This window comes from Marasmius oreades, chromosome 1 (assembly GCF_018924745.1).
Source record: "Marasmius oreades isolate 03SP1 chromosome 1, whole genome shotgun sequence".
Lineage (NCBI taxonomy): Eukaryota > Fungi > Basidiomycota > Agaricomycetes > Agaricales > Marasmiaceae > Marasmius > Marasmius oreades.
Genome location: NC_057323.1, coordinates 2973339 through 2992139, shown reverse-complemented (window position 1 = coordinate 2992139; position 18801 = coordinate 2973339). Strand labels below are relative to the sequence as shown.

Sequence of the window (18801 nt, the reverse complement as noted above, 5' to 3'; positions counted from 1 at the left end):
GTGTTGACGTTTCTTTCTTGCACTTAGTGTTGTTTAGGAGATAACTCTTTGCAGACATAGAATGATACAGATTTTCATGCGATGGCTCGTCGTTGACACTGAACTACATTGCATTTAAAGTTATGCAATCTGTTCTCGTGTGAGGTATACATGAATCATTATATCCGTTACGAACACTGATGGTGCATGAAATGGCCCATAGGTGATGGTGAACATTGTACTTGAGCTCTCTCCTTGGCCCATTGAACCGTGAAGACGTCTAGGTACGAGTGTAACGCCATTAGAGGGGACTTGGTTCACCCGAGAATACCAGGTCACGTACATTGTTCAACAAAAACTAAAAAAAAGCCAAACAGAGGCAGAGACCCTTTCCACCACTCGCGGAGGCAGAAGATTAGATGGTTGGTCACCACATCACTTCAGACTTGATTGTCACTTTGCTCCGTCGCAAATTTGGATACCATCAACAGGCGAGTTCGTCCTCTTTTTGTTTTGTTGGAATACATACAAGTTATGCTTGTTTACCGCGCATATGAACATTATACATCAGTACATGTACCGGAATGAGGGCGATTTAGGCCCGTCACCTAGGGCTTCGGTCGGGACATCAGCAGCCGTCATCTTTACACCTTGAGCGGCATCCCTTCTTCTGTTCTCATATCGCATCCATACTCCAACACTCGCGACCACAAACAAACAAACACCGCCGAAAGCGGCTGGAGAGAGAGTTATGAGTGAGGACTCATTGCACGGAAAGGTACAACGGATCCTACCAGATGTTGCGAGAGCGGGGACATACTTGGGTTCATCCTGTGCCCGAAAGACATTGGTTGAAATGAGGCCAGACGCGTTAGCTATCGCGACTACATTTATGCAATTAGCGTCGTCAGCTCTTGATGAGCAGTACTTTTCCCGCCCTTACCCATGACCGCTGTGACCACCGCCCGACCGTTCTCCTGTGGTGTATTGTTATTATACCACGTAGCCACCAATACCGATGGTGCCGATGCCTTGCAGGAGAGATTGGTGGTCGGTATTGCAGGCTTAGATATAGAGACTTACACCCATGGTCAAAAGGAAGCATGCGAAATATGCGATGTTCCGTCGCTCTACGGGATTGATGCATCCAAGTACTATGAATCCGACGAGCGAAATGGTGAGGGGAATACAGATGTGAATTGACCTCTCCCTGAAGTAGTCCGAGGAGAAAGCAAGAATTAGGAGTGCAACTGTCCCCACAACCTACGTCAAAAGAAGTCAAAAGAAGTCACAAGACAAAGAATGAGGAGAGGATCGGCATACGTTTGGGGCAACGGTGTAAAGATTTGTTTTCAGTGTGTCGTACCCCAAACTTGCCACGATCTAGAAAAGAAAGGTACAGAATTATTACAGCGTTCGACGCCTAACGATGACATACTTGAGGAAGGAAATTGTTGACGCTGGCCTGAAAATTATAAGTTGTCAACTTGTTCAAAGTTGACGCAGTGGTAATGGGGCGAGACGTCACCGACCAAAGGCACACCGAACGACAAACTAATGAAAGCCCAAACCCAATACAAAGGGTTTTTGAATGGTCGGAAAGCTTCTCCAACCTTCAGCTTTTCATTGATCATCACTGATGAATCTCCTAAAATCCTTCGACGAGCAACTTCCTTTTCGTCGTCAGTGAGCAACCACCAGGTGGCCGCAGAGCGAGGGAGCCATATGAAACAAACGATAGCGAAAAAAATTGTTGACGCTCCTAGTCGTTTGCGGTGAGCACAAACATTCAATCCATGTGTAATCTAAGTGTAATGGACCTGCCTTCAATCCAAAAAAGATATTGCCAAGCGTGATGCTTCCCGTTCTGCAAGTGGAAAACACCGAATGCGATCAAGGCTGAGAATGCACCAGCGATTGCCGCCGCTGCGTAGAATAATGCAATTCTTGACGCCAGCTCTCCCCGTTTGTAGAACGTGGATAAATAGTATACCTGAAGGGTAAGTAAATGTGGATTGAATGTGAATGATCACACGACTGCTCACCACTCCCGGTAACATAGCGGACTCGAAGATGCCCAAGAAAAATCGAATAGCAAATATTTCTGGGGACTTTAGTACAAGTCAAACGGCGAGGAAAGCGTCCTACGAGAGAAATTTTTCGCTACTCCAGAAAGGAGAGACCTACAATTGGTGCCATGAGATTGCCGGGAGAGGACTGAATAAACCATAGTCACTAACATGGATCCGAAACCAACCATCATAAGTGGTAGCACGCGTGCGGCCGAAAATCGCTTCACAAATATTGCAATAGGTGTTCCGAACCTAATAGAGGCCATTGGCACTCGCTCGTTATGTGATATACGGTGGGTGACTAGCTCACAAACAGAACGGAACCTTGAAGTAGATATCAGTGATTTTGAGCCAGGGGCGGTAATTAATAAAGGATACGGATGACTGACATAAAATATCATGACGAGGAGATAGTACTATGGATTTTGAAGTCGTAGTCGTCAATATGGAGCCAAATAGATTGCGGGGGCGTTTATACCTGATTTCCAATCAGACCAACATCCTGGGGTGTCAATGTTAGCAAAGTGAGTGTGGAGGCGAGGCTCGGAGCACGAACCTTGTCCCACCCATCCGTCTTAGCATTTCCAACGTTGCCTTTGTCAAGTGCGTTACACAAGTACCTGTTCAAACACAACATCATAAGTGAACACCCTCTATGCGGCTTCGGGTTTCGCCAACTGACCTGGAGGAAAGTAATTATCGTTCTTGAAGTTATAACTTTTCAACACTGACATTAATGTCAATGGTGGAAGAATGCACCAATCAAACTTGCGTAAAAGTCGACGTTGGACCACGGGATCCACAGCCAAATCCTCTGCCATCCTCGCTAACTCCTCCTGAACATCATCCTTCTTGGAGAGACTTTCGGAGTCGACGTGACTGGCAGGTTGCTTCAAGTCGGTCTTGTCCATGTTGGTGAGCGGGATCTTTCACAATAGGCGAGCACCATCAGGCCGGTTTAAATAAGTTTCCCTTCCATTCAACTAGAGCGTCAAAAGATGGAGTGAACTCATGGACTCCGAAGCACTCGTACCCACCTGACCGCCTTGCCCCAACCTCCGTTTCCCGGACCGCAGTCCTGCAGCCGGCCCGTGAATAATTGGGGCGGTTCTCATTTCATTTCGGCTGGCACTCGACCGATTGTCTTCATGGTAAAATTGCGGACGCCTTTTAACGCTGGACATCCAAGAACGAGAAGCGGCAAACACTCGAGTCTGTTGTGGTATGTCCTGTCGCACAAATGATTCCCTCAAAGCTGAATGTTCTAATTCAACAAGCAAAAAGGGTTATCTCTACCGGGTACCCCTTTGAGCAGTTTCTTTTCAAATGACGTTGACCTCGAAATCCGAGTGAGGCCCTTCGCTATAGGTGTGGTCAATTTCCTTACTTGCTGTAGGTCGTCCTTATCACGTCAGCCGTTTCAGTGTCTCACCCCTTCTCACCTCTTCTCAGTCAATAGAATATGTTCTTTATGGCAGTTCGTCGTAGCTTCATCTTCCCTAAATTACTATCAAGTTGATTCCCGTATCGCAGCAATATCCGACGGTTATATTAAGGAACACATCCCGATTGTGTTCTCCTTTTTTGACCTGGTCTGCACAGGCGTGCACCAGGATGTTGCAAAGTTGCCTCAGTCCGACTGAACTCACTCTTGTTCAATGACATGTTGCCAGGACTCCCCCAATATGTGGTTAACAGTATACGGCGAATCAGCACCGGTATTAGGACCCGAGTCCTTGACTGCAGACGACCTCTAGCCCCTGACGTCTATATACAGTGCTTTGCAGCATTGTATTCCAGTGTACTTTCTAATAATAATGGAGGAATAATAGACTCATACTGGCGCCAATGAGGAAAACCAGGATGTACAACCTGCTGTCCTTTGTCCTTCTCTTGGCTTCCTTCAGCTGCTCATTCCCCTTCTCTACAGTTGACGTAGTGGCAATGGCATCTTCGTATAACTGTTCGCTCAATTCTGTCTGAGCGGTTAAATGGGTAATCAGTTCCGCCTGCAATGCACTTATTTCCAGTAGCCGTGATTCAGCTTGTTGTACAGCTTCCAACTTGTTTTGCACGTCGCGTAGAAGGTTAGCATTCTCTGTTTCAAATTGTTGGATCTGCGAGGCTGAGAGTTCTATATCGTCGTCATCCTCCTCGTCGTATGGCAAGTCAGTCTCGGCGATTGATGTTTGGGGGTTATCACGGTTTCCAGAGGATGGGATCGGTGCTCCGATAGTTGCCGCTATGATGCTAGTAGAGGCACCTCCGAACCAGTTGCCACCGGAACCTCTATCGGGACGCGAGCTACTAGCACTGAAATTCTGGGCTTCAAAGGTTGCTCCAGAACTCAAATTTCGTGACCGCTCAAGCTGACGTTTGACGCGTTCCTCCTGCATTTCCTTTTGATTCTGACTTGCTTCAGCGAGTCGTCGGTTAAGATACCAGGTAACACTGGAGCGGTGAGCAGCGATGGTTTTGTTTGTCAAAGAAGTGTCATCCTGCCTCAGTCTTGCAGGTAGAAGACGTGTTATGAGGTTCGTTTTACTAGCAAGGATTTCTGCACGACCTGGAAATACAACGATTATCAGGAACAATCAACTTAAGAACGACCAAGGACGCACGCTTCTCGAGTGCTTCCATCTCTTTCACTCTGTCAGCACATCGACTGAGAATGAGGCGAGCTTGCAAGTCAATTTCGTCTCGTTCCTGATTCGAAAGCTGTTTTATGTCGGCCCAAGACGCTGACCCATTGAAGTCTATAGTCCTGGAAGTGGAACTAAAAGGCGTTTGTTGTGAGTTGACATTCAAGTACGGTTTACGGATGGCGGCAAGCATTCGCGTCAAATCTGTTATATGCTTGAGCTGCTCTTTGTTAAAAGTGGACTTGTGCATTGCTCTCAAACTACTTACAATATTTCTGGCCTCCTCCATATAATGCTTTCCGAATCCTGCGTCGTTGTCACCTCCGGATGGTGTCCGACGAGGTCGTGAGGAGGGGTTATCTCCCTTTCTTTGTCTGACGACTTCGACGAAATCTTGCGTACGATTACTGATGGCCATCGGGAGGAGGCGGTGTGTTACGGATGGAGGGAGCTGGTAGAGGGCGCTGGACGATGAACGCAACACTGCATGGAAACCCTTTGACACGTGGCATTACAAGGGGATGTAACGTTATACGTGTGTTATCATCTATTCAGTACATAATTCCCTTGTTTACTTGAAGCTGTCAAGGAAACTGCGTCCATTCATCCCCTACATAAAGCTGGAAGATCGAGGCAAAGATTTCCGGATCCTCTGAGCTCGAGGTATTACGCCGAGCCAGCGAGACAGTGCCTTGAAACGAACCTAGCCTCTCTGTTTGAACTGTAGTTGTAGCTGTAGCTCGCGTGTATTCCTCCCCTTCCTCGTCGGTGGGTTAAGTTGAATCTTGATCGGTATTGAGACCCGGACCGCCATAACCGAGATTTAGCGCTTCCGGAATCCGCTCTGAGAATTCCAGTCTCAATTGCTTCCAGTTTCAAACCATGCCCATCGAACATATCAACTCCAATGAGAACTCTCAGTTCACCAAAATTCTGTGTCGGTGCTCACCGTTTACTGAACCGTTCTAGCCATCTAACGACCAGCGCTTGGCAGCCCATGCCACAAAGGTCCCTGGCCTAATCTTTCTTAGTGGGCAAACACCTGTCGATAAGGAAGGAAACCTGGTACCTGGCGGTATTCGTGAACATACTGTATGTGTTCCAACCGACAGCTTCAGGATCGTTTGTGAATACTGAATTAACCAGGCTCAAGTTATCAAGAACCTCGGCAATGTTCTCGCCGCATCTGGTTCGTCTTGGGAAAAAGTCGTGAAAGTGAACGTGTATTTGAAAGATATGAACAACTTTGAAGCCATGAACGAGATGTACGAAAAGGTGAGGATAGTCCGTCCTTGTTGATTTTTTTTACCTTACTGTCAACTTGAACATAGTTAGTACCGAGTCCTAAGCCCGCTAGAACTTGCATTCAGGCTGCAAAGCTCCCTAAGGATGTCGACGTCGAGATCGAGGCCATCGCCACTGCTTGAATGACATTTAGCGATATGTAGAAGTCATCTAAAATGAAACAATAGCCCTCAACTGTGCTCTTGCGAGAGAATGATTGTGAAAATGTGGTTCGCACGGTGTCTGAATTATATATAAACGACGCTTCGAGTTCGGGTTTCCTCATCTGCTCACCGATAAACCTCGTCAAGCGCGTATAATGTATACACCACCGCAAACATTCACCCCCTATGAACTGTCCAACCTACCCGACAAGAAGAAACTCGTCGATCAATTTGTCGGCAGGAATCTGAACGAACTCAGAACCCCTGCGATGATCATAGATCGAGGCGTATTTGCATCAAATTGCGAAAAGATGCACGAGAAGGCTCTGAGCTGGGGTACGGGTTTCAGAGCACATTTGAAAACTCACAAGGTAATACCGATACTCTACAATTATTCGATGCATCTAATCCGTACTTCCACAGACAACCGAAGGAACACGCTTGCAGCTTAGTTCCAAAACTGCAACGACAAACGCAGTTGTCGTGTCTACTCTGATGGAAGCTTGGAATGTTGTCAAGTCGGGTTTATTCAACGATGGAACTGTCAATGATGTCAGTAAAGCTCTACTTGATTCCAAGTATGTTATTGACAAACGTGCCTGAAGCTTCTATATGGTTTGCCCGTGACTCAGAACAAGATTGAGGACCTTTCAAACCTATGGGATGAAGTTGCAACAAGCGGCGGTGTTGTTCGCTGCCTCATCGACCATCCCTACCAGGCACATTGTCTGGAGCACTTCGAAAAGAGCAGGTCAACATCAAGAAAGTGGTCTGTATTTGTAAAGGTGGATGGCGGTCAAAAGTGAGTCGAGGAATAGTGTAGGAATTACGATGTTCTAACGTTCCTCGAAGGCGTGCCGGAATATCCATTGATTCACCTGAATTCGAATCGCTTATAAAAACACTCTTCTCGTCTACAATTATATCTGTTTATGGCTTTTACTGTCATGCCGGAAATGCATACGCGTCGACATCTTTCCCTGAGGCTTCATCCTTCTTGTCGTCGGAGGTGGATACAGTGAATAATGCCGCTGGGTTGGCACTGGAAATAGTATCAAAAGCAGGAATGAATCCGCCCGATGAACCACTTGTTTTGTCTGTAGGATCAACACCAACTGCCCATGCCGCTTCCAAGGAGAGTCGAGAAAAGTTGTCGTCCTTGCTTCATGGGACACTGGAACTCCATGCCGGAAATTATCCTATGCTCGATCTTCAACAGGAACATACAAGTCTGATTGATTCAACCAGAATCGCGCAGCGGGTGCGAGTTACGGTTGTCTCATACTATCCCGGACGAGGAAAGGAAGGTACGGATGAGGCGCTGGTAGATGGAGGCGCCATCGCCTTCAGCAAGGATACAGGGCCGTCAGGAGGGTTTGGAAGGGTGATCGGGACAGATTGGCAGCTAGGGAGGATCTCGCAGGAACATGGACTTTTAACGAGAACAAAACCGGTTGGGCCAGAGGACCAACTTGACTTGGGACAGCCGGTGGACATTGTTGGCCAGCATGCATGCTTGATTGCTGCAGCTTATCCGTGGTATTATATCGTAGACTCTACAGTTGCAGAAGGAAAAGAGGTTGTCGACGTTTGGGTTCCTTGGAAAGGATGGTAATAAACGATTTAAAATTATCGTAAATCATGATCATCACGTGGATTTCACGGCCATCGTTGCTGCATCATCGACACTGACAGTGACAGCAATTCTCAACGTTTCTCGTACTCTCATCCTCCAGCATACTCTGCCATGGCTCTTGACGACTATGAAGCAGACGCAACTGAACTACTTGAAACATACGGTAAGGATTTCCCCCCCTTTTTATCTCTTGGGCTCAAATCGTTTGCCATATAGACTTCCTGATGAAATATATCATCATTGGTCATTCTCGTCCCACTTGTCTGTCTAGAATTTTCCTTATGTCTCTCTAGGCGAAGCAGGGACCGGAAAGTCCTGTTTACTACATCACTTTTCCCACAATACATGTTTGTTCTCAATTTCTCAATGATACTCGTCTATGTTTATTCTTGTGATAGTCAAGGACCACTCGCAACACACAATAGGCGTCGAGTTCTCAAGCCGTACCATCAAGCTGGGGGAAAAACGGATTAAGTTGCAAGTGCGTTTCAAGTCCTTCTGGCACCACATGGCGTTGTTAACCGATGTCAATAAGCTCTGGGATACTGCTGGTCAAGAACGTTTTCGGTCTGATCAATCGTCCTATGTTCTTTCAATCGCTTATTTTCCCCCAGTTCCGTTACTCGAAGCTATTACCGCGGTGCTGCAGGTGCAATCTTAGTATACGACATCACGAAGTTCGTAACGACTCCTCAATTATCCGAAGAGTTCAGTCTCAACCATCGTTTAGCCGAGATTCTTTCATCAACTTGTCTCGATGGCTTGCTGACGCACGTGCCCTTGGAAGCCCTCACCTCGTAACTGTTCTGGTGGGAAACAAGCTGGATCGTGAAGAGGAACGTCAAGTGGAATGGGCCGAAGCTAGTAAATGGGCGGCTGAGAATGGTACGTCGCTCCGTCGTCGTTATCATTTAGCCTACCAACCTATAATTTTAGACGTACATTTTCTTGAAGCGTCTTCTCTCACAGGAGACAATGTTGAAGCTCCATTCATGCTAGCTGCACGCTCCATTTTACTTTCCATAGAGTCCGGGATACTTGATCCTGAAAAGGCTGGTAGTGGCGTCAGTTATGGGGACCGGGCGTTGCGAAGGGTCAACAGTTCCAGCAGATTAAGCTTTGGCAGCCTCAGCGGTGGGCGAAGGAGGTCTGTGAAATTGAATAAGATGAAAAATTGGATACCAGGCTCTCGTTGCTGTTAATTGATGCTCTTATTTGGTGAGTCTTAAAAACTGTTGAGTTACCGTCACGGAATGATAATCCCACGCAGTCTTTCTCATACAAATACCTTTCAACCACCTTATAATGTCCTTTACTCACACCTTTGTGGTCATACTATCGTGCTGTCAATACATACCCGACTATTCGCTATACCAATGCAACTTCACACTCCAGCCTGTGCGTAAGCGTCTGGCTGTTTCTTTTCACAGAGTGTTACTCACGTTGACCTAGGCAATCACACACTCATTTACAACTCGTGTTCATCCATTCTTGTCGCATAGGATTGCATAGTTCATGGTTGATTTTTCATCTATACAGGACAATATGTATCAATTCAATATCTAACCCCTCGATCGCGTGCTCAGTGAATTTAACGAGTGTGGTGAGTCCTCCGACCATGCCATGCCGTTTTCGTTCACATGCCAATGCCTCATGGTAACCTCTAAAAGAACCTTGTACACATTGCCAGTATCTGCCTTGCCATATGTCAAGCTCGGGATAACACATTTCGGCACGATAATGAACACACGGAAAATCCATCAGATGACGTCTAGCACACAAGTCTATATGTTTCGAAGTTTCCCCGCGCGGATTTACGACTCTACTGACACGTAGTTAAAGGACTTTGGGACGTGCAATTCACCGGATCTCTTCCCTTTCTTATTACCTACCTATCCTCTTGACCGTAGCTGGTCATGGTCTCATCACTTTGAGTCCTAGGACCAAACCATGAACAGTGGCCTTATCACTTGTAAGTGATAATTTCTACGCTAGGATTGGGTATACTGCATGCTCTGGTGGCAGCGGCGGCCTGAGTTCACCGCTTTATTATTCATTCCCTGAAGGTTCCTACACTCACAGTCATTTTTCAGCTTCTGAGCTCACTGTTACCTCCACCTCGGTGCGAATTAACACTCACTTATTTCCGATCACGAGCCGATCAAGGGCCTGCAGGTACTGAGACCTGTTCTCTCTTCAAGTTCGCTTGATCGCCCCTCGAGGTACTTGAATTATACTATTCCTTCGGCCACGATCTTATCCTCCGCCTCTGGTTCAAGTCTGTCGTCGTTATCAGCCATATCGCATTCGTCCACCGTCGCCTTTTCGAACCTTTCTTCAGCGAACACGTTTTCATCCGCTTTTTCTCCAAGTCTGTCTCCATCATCGGGAAAAGAACTTTCGTCCACGTCGGACCCTCCCGTCGTGAAAACGCCGAACTTACCAGAGCTACCCTCGTCAACGTCGTAAGGCCAATATTATCTGCGGATGAATTCCTATTATTGAGGATTTATAGATTATCCGAGAGTCTTGGTACCACGATGTCATCTACACCTCACACCACTGAAAAGGACGATAGTCAGGCCGACACTCCGACTACAAGCTTTCACAATAGTTCAACTTCAGTCTCTGAAAGCTCGAAGAAGACAGCATCTGAGACCTCGAGCACCGTCGCTCCACGTCCTACCCAGTCGTCCGAAAGTCACACGATTACCTCTAATACCACACGATCATCCACCAACCTTAGTTTTACTAACTCCTTCACAACCAGTACTACAACTTCAGGTGCGTGTTTAAAGTGGAAATACTTATTGTCTTCAAGCTGACCCTGCACCATTCTAGTCATATTTGCCAAAGGAACAGAACCCTCGACAACTGTGGTTAGCACAATTACCGAATCTCCAGAGTCAACCTTTAAGAGTGCTGTAGGGGTCGTTGTCACCCAGTCTGACGGACATACAACGCTCTCTTTTCCTCCTGTGGTGACTGTTTTGAGCACTTCTCTACTGTCCAATGGTTCCTATGTTACGTTCACTCACGCAGTCGCCAATCCAACGGGAGCTGATCAGGCGAATGGAGGTACAACTAGCAAGGGGTAACACCATTAACTTGCTTCCGATATAATCAGTGACTGATGGAGTCTTACACCAGTTTTCTACAGAATCACGGCGCTGTCGCAGGTGTCTTCCTTGCCGTGGGCGTGATCTTAGCATCCTTGGCCGGCTGTATTTTCATCCTAGTACGCAGACAGAGGAGAAGGAAGAGTCAGAGTTCCACTCATGAAGATATACAAAGCCTACCACAAACGCCCCGGTACACGGACGATCCTTTTGAAGACCACCCTCAAATGGCTGTAGTTGATGGAGGCAACAGGGTTTCAATGCGAAGCCCTGACCGATTACAGCTTGATGATGGTGGTCCATTGATCCCCTTAACACCGACTCGCCAAACCCCCCCTGTCCTGGTGGCTCCACCTGTACAACGCAAGCAACCTCCGGTAGACAATGGGCCGTTCAGCGATAGTAACGCTTTGAGCCCAATCAAACAGAGAATTGCTGTCGTCGTTGATGACAACCCCAATCGTCCCAGATCTCCCCTTCAGGTTTCGAGACAGTCAACTCCGTCATTATATCCTCCTACAGATAACGACGAGTACGAGGACATTGATTTGGATGGATCCATTCCTCCCGCTCAAGCACGGCCTCTCACCGACAGTAGTACTAATACCAGCAGGCCAACTTCCGCCGAGATTCAATCAGTCCCATTCACCGCCCCGCCACGGCCTCCTCGCTCGATTCTGAGAGTGCCTTCGAAGGTATACGAACCAAACACCCCGCCTCCTTCCGAGTCCAATCACAGTTCCTCGGACTCACCCACTACTCCGGTATCAGAACGCGCTTTCCAACCGGAACGCCAACTGCGACAAGTACGATCGACCTCAAAAACATTTGGAGAAGATGTACTCACGCGACCGACGTTATTAAACGCAAGTCTCCTCGGTTCAATGGATGCTACTCGCCACGTAAACAACTGACTGGTGATTTATTATTTAGGTCCGTCCCCGATCCAAAGGGCAATGAAATTCACGAATGCCAGTGCCATCACTAGTGTCCTTTTCTATGGGACTGTGTACTTGTATCTTCACATGTAAATATATCAACGGAATAGATGTATGTTATGATACATGGGGGAAGAACGAGAGCATATTGTAGCGATCCTATTGGGCAGCCATTACTCTCCCAGTGTCAGTGACGAATCCGTAACTCTGTCAATGTCAGGATGGGAAAACTTCAGGAACGCATGAAAAAACGATGGTAAAATGAACGTACGTTTCCCGCGTTATATATGACATTCTCAAATCCACCCGTTGGTGAGGTAGTAGCTGTGGCGTCCTGGAGGAGAATACAATCATACCCACGGTAGTACGCGTCTATGAGCGTCCCACCAACGCACTACGGGTGGAGTGGGTAGAAGGGAATCAACATACAGCCGCTGCGGAAGGGCGAATGAGTAACTCGAGTTATTTACCTGGTCAGTATTGACACCGGCAAAGAGCAGTGTCCTCAGACCATTCTCCTTCAGAAATAGATCCAGGGCAGTTCGATCCCAAAGGGCACTCATGCTGACTCAAGGTCAGTCCACGTCTTTCAGAACTTTTTCGTTTTCGTGAACGCTTACCGGTTCTTATGAATCCAGAAATCTGTTCCTCTCTTTTGCCCTTTGATGTACTCGTCCTGAAGAGGGCCATATAAATCCGAATTACGTTCATCCCGCATGAGTAACCTTCCGAAATTCCCTGGGAGTTCTGAGCCAAAACCGCCCTCTCGAATGCTCTGCGGCCTTCTGAAACCGCGAATCAGAGCGGGAGGCAGAGTCTTTAGTTCATGGTCCGTTAATCCCCAATTCCTAATTTAAATCGTTAATAATATATGACAACGCTCGGAAGGTTGGTAGTGACATACACCCAAAGGATCTTGACGCCTTTCTCCCGAAGAACTGGTATCACGCGTAGGAGTGGATCTACGCACTTCAACCCAAGACGATGATCCCTAAGGTCTGGGTGCAGGAAAAAGCTGTAATGCCAAGAGCGGCACGAATATTCCATCAGAGATTCATATAAGTGGCACTGAGTGAGAGTGGCACACTTTTGCATATCAATGACGACCAGTGCAGTAGCATTCGTGTCCACTCGAAGTGTCCTACTCCCATCGACCACGAATTCGAGCTCGTCTGCACCTTTCGCTGGAGGTGATGTATCCAGGTTCTCCCCTGGCTTAAGAGGGTTCTTACAGGACAGGTCTACCAGACCTGACGAATACTCAACCCAGAAATCCGCGTTGTAACCATACTGAAGGGCAGATTGAACCGGAGGCCGAGAAACCATACCTAGGATAGGAGTATCGTGGGGAGGAACTGACATGAGTTTGAAGTCGATCGAGTTCAACTTATCTTCTTCCCATTTCGCATTGATATACTCATGACTTTGATCGGTAATGTGCAAGGCCGTCCCGAACCGTGTGTCCATATCACCTATCATGTGCGCAGGTTTACCAAGTCTTCAGAAACAGAATAGAAGATAGGAGAAGCGGAGAAGAGGAGAAAGTTAGCTGTTTGGATCTCGTTCGCTTTGACACTGTAACTCAAATATTGCTCGATTACTTTCCATCTCGTGGGGTAAGCGAACTATACAAGTTCATTGCCGCGGTCTTAGATCTAGTTGCGCTGGGTCAATGCCAGCAAAGTCTCTATTCTTTAGATGTCGATTGGCCAGCTCTCTTTTGGCAAGCCAAAGGTGGAATAAGTGTAGACAGTCACGTCCCTGAAAAATTTTTGAATCATCCAATACTCTACCATCGAACAAGTGACTTACCACTATAAAGATACCAAGACCGATGGTGTTGCGGATCCTATCGTTCGAACACGATGAGCGGAATTCTAAGCAGTATAACTCAACAGCATACCAAACATGATCCATGTTGGCAGTGGCCTGATCAGTGAACCACCTCCAATACCATACATTGTGGATGCTTCCAATGAGATCAGGTACTAGTTTGGGAATTGATGGTGGAGGAGAATCCAACAAGAACGGAGTCGGTCTGATGCCTAAGATACGCCGTAAAGGACGAACGTGGACTGAAGCCAGATACAGCAGATGACCGATGCCCTTTGCAATAAAAGGAACCAAGAGACCGCTTAACATCGAGCCATCACGAACGCGGGTGGCTCCCTCCAAGATGTCCAACCTATGTTCTTCCTCTTGTCCTATGGGAGGGGCTTCCTGAGGTGCCTGCAGGGGATTTGGACCATCTACCGGACCATCGTCAATAATGGGGCCGTCTCTTCCCAATATTGCCAATCTGACTCGTCTTAACCCTCGAGACCAAGGCCGAACAGGCCGCGGCGGTCGTTGCACAACCGCAGCACTGTCAGGATGGATATCGAGAAGCCAGTGAGTCAGTTTGCGAAGTAATTGGTCATACGCCATGCTGGCAACCAAGATTACTAGGCCAATTTTGGGAAAAGAAAGGTGACGGGCTTTCTGCGTGAACGAGGGCACCATGCGGTCAATCTGACTTGAGTCTGTTATGAATCTTTCTCGAACGGCAAGCGGGGGTACATCCGGCCATAGAAAGAAGATAGCAGAGAGGCCGGAGAGGGATTTGGTCATCAACCTTAAAGGAATCATGGGGAGGAGGAGGAACGACATTGTGGGCCAATTCGACGGGTCATCGGACAATAAAAGGTCGAAGAGTCTGTTCATGGTTCGTCAGCATAGACTACGATCCGCAATCAACGAGGTCTCACTCGTCGCCACAAATTGCCCTGGCTGCGTATGCACCGTACACCGTAAGAGATGCATGAACAACGCCAATAGCCAATGTACCTAATGACAAAACAGTAACACCAAAGAACATGGTGCCAGCGGTAGTGACTGCCATTTCGCCAGAACGGAAGAGGAACGTGGGGATAAGAAGTGGAAGGTTGTACTTGAATTTATAAGGATATTTGCATTGTGGACACTTGGGTACGGAGCCTCTCTTGCGCGACACAGCTATCATGGCAAGCAAACATTTCTGATGGGCAATTAATCTGCATCGGCATGGATGCACCCAATCTTCGATGTTAGACTGTCTAGAATCTGGTGAAAAGAAAAGGGTGAGATGAATCCTAGACCAACGTTCTACTCACTTGATGGGTATGTGACACGGCTCTCTTTCTCCAAGCAAATAAAACAATCCCTCTCCTACTACCTGCATTAACTACCGAGGGGTAGGTGGATGAAATGTTGTTCGCTCACAGATAGATCTGCAGTAGTCGGAATGGCTGATTCCATGGTGGTCACGGTCACTATGTCAATGACACAAGCGCTCAGTAAAAACAACCACGACTGATGTGTACAAAAGTATATTACACAAATGTCAAGAAAGCATAACTAATCGATACATAATAGGATAAACACTGATGGGACGAGAGGGCACGTAGTGAGCAAGAAGGTGGTAAGTAGGTATCCTGAACCGCCGTTGACCCACCACAGCGGGCAAGAAAGCCAGAATTCTGTTTAAGAGAAATACATGCTGGTGGCCAAGTTACGATGGAGGGGCTTGAATTCCTGCCGGTAGTTCTCCAATGTCGCTTCCGCACCTCCACCAGCAGTGAAGGAGTCCGAGAAGTTGATAGAACCAGTCGGATCATAATGGTTACGAGCCCGAGAACATACAATGTCAGCATCTGGAATTGAAGGGAGGTAAGCAAATGATCATAAAGACGTGGAAAGACCAGCAAAACTCACAGTAAACTGGCGCGGGAATAGAGACGGAACGGGTCGACCTCGCGTAGACATGACAAAGCGCAAATGACAACGATTGGAGTTCATCAGCACTTTCAGTTTTGAGGATCAACAAACATATTTGCAGATCACAGGAAAAAACCACAGCACTTACGTGAACTTATTCTCATCGTGCAAGACCTGAGGAATAGGCAGTCAGCCAAAGCTTTCCAAGAATAGAAACGACTAAACTCACTGAATAATGCGCCGAACGACTAGTACCAAGCAATCCACCATGCGATTGCAGGTAGAAGTCGAATTCGGTCGGATGGGCAATCTCTCTATCGACGACTGTCCCAGCAAGACAATTTCCGCTCTTGTCCTGATCTTTCGAATCAAGGCTTCGAGGGAAGAAGCGAACGTGGTGTCGCTTTCCAACTACAATGACAGTGATCTTGGGGTTCATGCCAACAGCAGCACACCCGGCCTGAATGCGAGGTAGTTCTGGGGGTAACGTATCAGACACAAGGTAATCGTGTAATTGCATGCCAACATACCTTGTTCAAGAACTTGAGCAAACTGACCCTCGCTAACACCATCTGAAAAGGCACCACTATCAGAAAATGGGTGGCATAGTTAAACATTATAGAACCTCGATAGAAAATGATGCGAGAGATTTTAGGGTTCGGTTTCTTCTCAATTTTCCTCTGGTACGAAACCCATTGCTCTATGTTCTCCTGGAGAAGATATCGCAATGTATTTAGTCGAGTCAGACTTGGGTATAGATAGAGCTTCACCTTAGTCATTGTCTCCAAATCGTCGATCATTTCTTGCCTACTAGTTTGCACTTTACAGTTCGCAATGTATTTAGCAGTGTCCGAGTCAACGTTGGATACCAAAGCAGTGAACGAGGGACGGCCCTCCGATCCTGGAGCAGGGTGAATAACATCGGCACCTATATATGTAAGAGTACCGTTAAATCAAGCTATTCAATGCGACCGCGAAGGACTTACCCAAAACCAAGGTTGGATTCCTCGGGTCAGTGAGTACAGAAACTGATGATTGTTCGGGAATCAGGTTGATCCCGCCCAACTTGACATTGACCTTGAGCATGACATTTGCCCAGTATTGAGGTTTTGCACGTCCCGCTTTCATCGACTTGACGCACTGCGTAGCAACGCCCTGTACACAATCCCCAAAGCTAAACGATCCATGAGGCACTGAAGAAAAGTAAGATCATTGGATACGAACTGTTTAACAGCAGCATATATGTCGTTGCCGCTCTCAGGGATGACGACAAGCACGAGGTTGGGTGGGGTTTTGTTCATCTCATTGTAAGCTTTCACGCCGACTTCCTTCAATTGCTACAGGATAGTAGTTGAGCAGGAATGAATAGGAGTATTTCAATGACAACTTACCTGAGCAATATTACCCTGTCCGTTTTTCCATTCGATTCTCGGGCTTTTGACCTTGACTTGTATTCCTGCAGGTAAAATTTCTAAATGAAAGGAGCGCCCCTAGGACATATAAGGAGCTTACCAACGCTCATGCAACCTTCAATGAACCCCTTCACCATCTCGTTTGCAATGTTCGGGCCGAACCGCTCCTGGGTTTCATAAACCACGACATACCAGTTCGTGATGAAGGCAGCCTGGTAGAGTTTCTTATCGACCCTAAGGGTGGTGCGAGACGAGTGGTCAACTCTAGCACCACTTAATGAAAGTGACACTCACATGTTCCAGGAACCATTACGAGGTTGCTACAGACATAACAAGATCGAACAAGATCGATGCTGAAACCCGTCACACTTGAGCACACCACTCACAATCGTTGCTTGCTTGGACTGTCGGCCGTACTTGAGCGTGGGTGGAGGCAGAACTCTGGCTTGAACCTGTAGAGCTCCCATGGAAGTGTCGATGTGCATCCCGAACTGACGCACGTATTCGCTTTGCCCGTATTGAAGGACCTGGAAAGGAATTCATTAGTCAGGCTGAGAAGGGCCATGAACACCAAAATATACAAACGTCAACTCCGTTTAGGATGCTTTGCAGACGGTCAGCTGGGCGTTTTGTCGCAAAATCCAACACATCCTTTGTCTTTTCTGGCGGGACCTGCTTTCGGACAATCTGTCCGGGAGGAACCTTGCACAACTCTAGAGGGATGAATGCACCAGTACCAACCTGCGCCCCAAACAAGTCAACCTAGAGCAGATCATGCAAGGGGTAGAGTAACTCACTTCAACACAAACGATATCCGGATATCGGAGGGGGCGGTTGTATCGTTGCTGGAAGTACTGAGCAACCGTCAAGGTGCCTCCTTCTCGGAGGGTGAAAGTCAACTGGCTTGCTCCAGCCTGGCTTAGCTGTTTGACAACACGAGTCTGACTGGGAAAGTTGGTATCACCAGAATTTACCACGATTCGCATACCCGAAATGAATCTCGAGAGAGTGAGACGAGTTCTATCGGGAAGACCATGAATTGGCGACAGGACATTGACATTAGCGCCTGATCGCTTGTTCAAGAAATCGAGGCACAAGTCGATTAACGGCCCTGATTTATACATCAGGCCAGTTGAAATATCGACGTTGATCAGCATCCTGTTTATAGCTGGCCTCACAGACTGGAAATAACCCCGCCACACTTCGAGACCAAGTCCTATGTCCTTGCGCTCCCTGTCCGTGAAGAAGGAACGGACATTAAACGGATGGTTTCGGGTTGGTTCCATCCGTATTACAACGTTGAGTGCCTGAAAAGCGAGGAACGTATGTTTCTGGACAAGAAAAAAAAAGGACAAAGGACGGACGTACCGTGATGGCAGTGAGGACGACATTGTCATGAGATTGATCACCATGGACAAATCGCTCTAGAACCCTAGAGAACTGATCAGTCGAATCTCGCAATCAAATAATACATGAACATACTCTGGATTGATTTCAGCTACCTTTGTAAGACGCACTTTGAATACCTTCGGTGCTTTTTTCCCAGGAGTCGCGTCAGTCAAGGTGACGGAGAACTACCATAGAAATGTCAAGTCAAAAATTAAAAAAGTACGGAGAAGGAAAGTGAAAAACGTACTTCTTGAGAGGGCACACCATCAGGGCCGATTGTTAGAGGAAGTTCTCGCGCCGCGAAGATATTTTTCCGTCCATCATACACGGCTGGAGGAGTAAAGATATCGGGGGCTGTCCTTGTCTGCAATGCAGTAATTATCTCCATGTTCAGTCGTGCAGGCATGGTCTGCTCGGTGGGATTCATGACT

At 47.3% G+C, this 18801-nt stretch overlaps 9 protein-coding genes across 10 annotated transcripts; 4 read left to right on the top strand and 5 right to left on the bottom strand.

Moving 5' to 3' along the window:
• Nucleotides 1–546: 546 nt before the first annotated feature.
• On the bottom strand, nucleotides 547–3104 carry E1B28_000963 (uncharacterized protein; the record flags this gene model as incomplete). The annotated part of the gene is made up of 15 exons (XM_043146854.1): nucleotides 3089–3104; nucleotides 2784–3034; nucleotides 2608–2671; nucleotides 2530–2553; nucleotides 2237–2467; nucleotides 2167–2196; nucleotides 2025–2090; nucleotides 1804–1972; nucleotides 1512–1741; nucleotides 1418–1444; nucleotides 1303–1362; nucleotides 1063–1242; nucleotides 923–1010; nucleotides 774–863; nucleotides 547–716 (listed from the first exon to the last, which is right to left on the bottom strand). The coding sequence occupies exons 2-15, from the start codon at nucleotides 2960–2962 to the stop codon at nucleotides 547–549; spliced, it is 1608 nt and encodes a 535-aa protein (XP_043015559.1). The 5' UTR covers nucleotides 2963–3034; nucleotides 3089–3104.
• Nucleotides 3105–3859: 755 nt separating this feature from the next.
• E1B28_000962 (uncharacterized protein) lies at nucleotides 3860–5186 on the bottom strand (the record flags this gene model as incomplete). Of its 2 annotated transcripts, none has more annotated exons than XM_043146852.1 (3): nucleotides 4962–5186; nucleotides 4673–4913; nucleotides 3860–4617 (listed from the first exon to the last, which is right to left on the bottom strand). In XM_043146852.1, exons 1-3 carry the CDS (start codon nucleotides 5109–5111, stop codon nucleotides 3860–3862), a joined length of 1149 nt encoding a protein of 382 aa, XP_043015557.1. In that variant the 5' UTR covers nucleotides 5112–5186. The 2 variants fall into 2 exon arrangements, with proteins under 2 accessions (XP_043015557.1, XP_043015558.1); XM_043146853.1 differs by having other exon boundaries at nucleotides 4673–4897.
• A 339-nt stretch (nucleotides 5187–5525) lies between these two features.
• Nucleotides 5526–6178, top strand: E1B28_000961 (uncharacterized protein). Its single transcript, XM_043146851.1, has 4 exons — nucleotides 5526–5630; nucleotides 5688–5785; nucleotides 5840–5968; nucleotides 6025–6178. The coding sequence occupies exons 1-4, from the start codon at nucleotides 5576–5578 to the stop codon at nucleotides 6118–6120; spliced, it is 378 nt and encodes a 125-aa protein (XP_043015556.1). The 5' UTR covers nucleotides 5526–5575; the 3' UTR covers nucleotides 6121–6178.
• A 118-nt stretch (nucleotides 6179–6296) lies between these two features.
• Nucleotides 6297–7756, top strand: E1B28_000960 (uncharacterized protein; the record flags this gene model as incomplete). The annotated part of the gene is made up of 4 exons (XM_043146850.1): nucleotides 6297–6512; nucleotides 6565–6693; nucleotides 6747–6943; nucleotides 6994–7756. The coding sequence occupies 4 exons, from the start codon at nucleotides 6297–6299 to the stop codon at nucleotides 7754–7756; spliced, it is 1305 nt and encodes a 434-aa protein (XP_043015555.1).
• Nucleotides 7757–7803: 47 nt separating this feature from the next.
• On the top strand, nucleotides 7804–8979 carry RAB4B (Ras- protein Rab-4B; the record flags this gene model as incomplete). The annotated part of the gene is made up of 6 exons (XM_043146849.1): nucleotides 7804–7940; nucleotides 7994–8258; nucleotides 8313–8344; nucleotides 8392–8454; nucleotides 8508–8662; nucleotides 8714–8979. The coding sequence occupies exons 2-6, from the start codon at nucleotides 8157–8159 to the stop codon at nucleotides 8977–8979; spliced, it is 618 nt and encodes a 205-aa protein (XP_043015554.1). The 5' UTR covers nucleotides 7804–7940; nucleotides 7994–8156.
• Nucleotides 8980–9727: 748 nt separating this feature from the next.
• On the top strand, nucleotides 9728–11856 carry E1B28_000958 (uncharacterized protein; the record flags this gene model as incomplete). The annotated part of the gene is made up of 8 exons (XM_043146848.1): nucleotides 9728–9749; nucleotides 9871–9899; nucleotides 9953–9999; nucleotides 10057–10242; nucleotides 10293–10561; nucleotides 10619–10871; nucleotides 10928–11762; nucleotides 11830–11856. 8 exons carry the CDS (start codon nucleotides 9728–9730, stop codon nucleotides 11854–11856), a joined length of 1668 nt encoding a protein of 555 aa, XP_043015553.1.
• Nucleotides 11857–11993: 137 nt separating this feature from the next.
• E1B28_000957 (uncharacterized protein) lies at nucleotides 11994–13313 on the bottom strand (the record flags this gene model as incomplete). The annotated part of the gene is made up of 6 exons (XM_043146847.1): nucleotides 11994–12041; nucleotides 12106–12228; nucleotides 12305–12398; nucleotides 12455–12682; nucleotides 12739–12849; nucleotides 12922–13313. 6 exons carry the CDS (start codon nucleotides 13311–13313, stop codon nucleotides 11994–11996), a joined length of 996 nt encoding a protein of 331 aa, XP_043015552.1.
• A 156-nt stretch (nucleotides 13314–13469) lies between these two features.
• On the bottom strand, nucleotides 13470–14715 carry E1B28_000956 (uncharacterized protein; the record flags this gene model as incomplete). Its single annotated transcript, XM_043146846.1, has 4 exons — nucleotides 13470–13595; nucleotides 13647–13683; nucleotides 13738–14529; nucleotides 14582–14715. The coding sequence occupies 4 exons, from the start codon at nucleotides 14713–14715 to the stop codon at nucleotides 13470–13472; spliced, it is 1089 nt and encodes a 362-aa protein (XP_043015551.1).
• A 444-nt stretch (nucleotides 14716–15159) lies between these two features.
• On the bottom strand, nucleotides 15160–18797 carry E1B28_000955 (uncharacterized protein; the record flags this gene model as incomplete). Its single annotated transcript, XM_043146845.1, has 17 exons — nucleotides 15160–15505; nucleotides 15567–15743; nucleotides 15799–16046; nucleotides 16100–16141; nucleotides 16195–16279; nucleotides 16340–16497; nucleotides 16556–16743; nucleotides 16794–16906; nucleotides 16961–17025; nucleotides 17082–17215; nucleotides 17276–17301; nucleotides 17368–17508; nucleotides 17567–17722; nucleotides 17779–18288; nucleotides 18350–18413; nucleotides 18464–18555; nucleotides 18618–18797. 16 exons carry the CDS (start codon nucleotides 18795–18797, stop codon nucleotides 15714–15716), a joined length of 2232 nt encoding a protein of 743 aa, XP_043015550.1. The 3' UTR covers nucleotides 15160–15505; nucleotides 15567–15713.
• Between the last annotated feature and the right edge of the window lie 4 nt (nucleotides 18798–18801).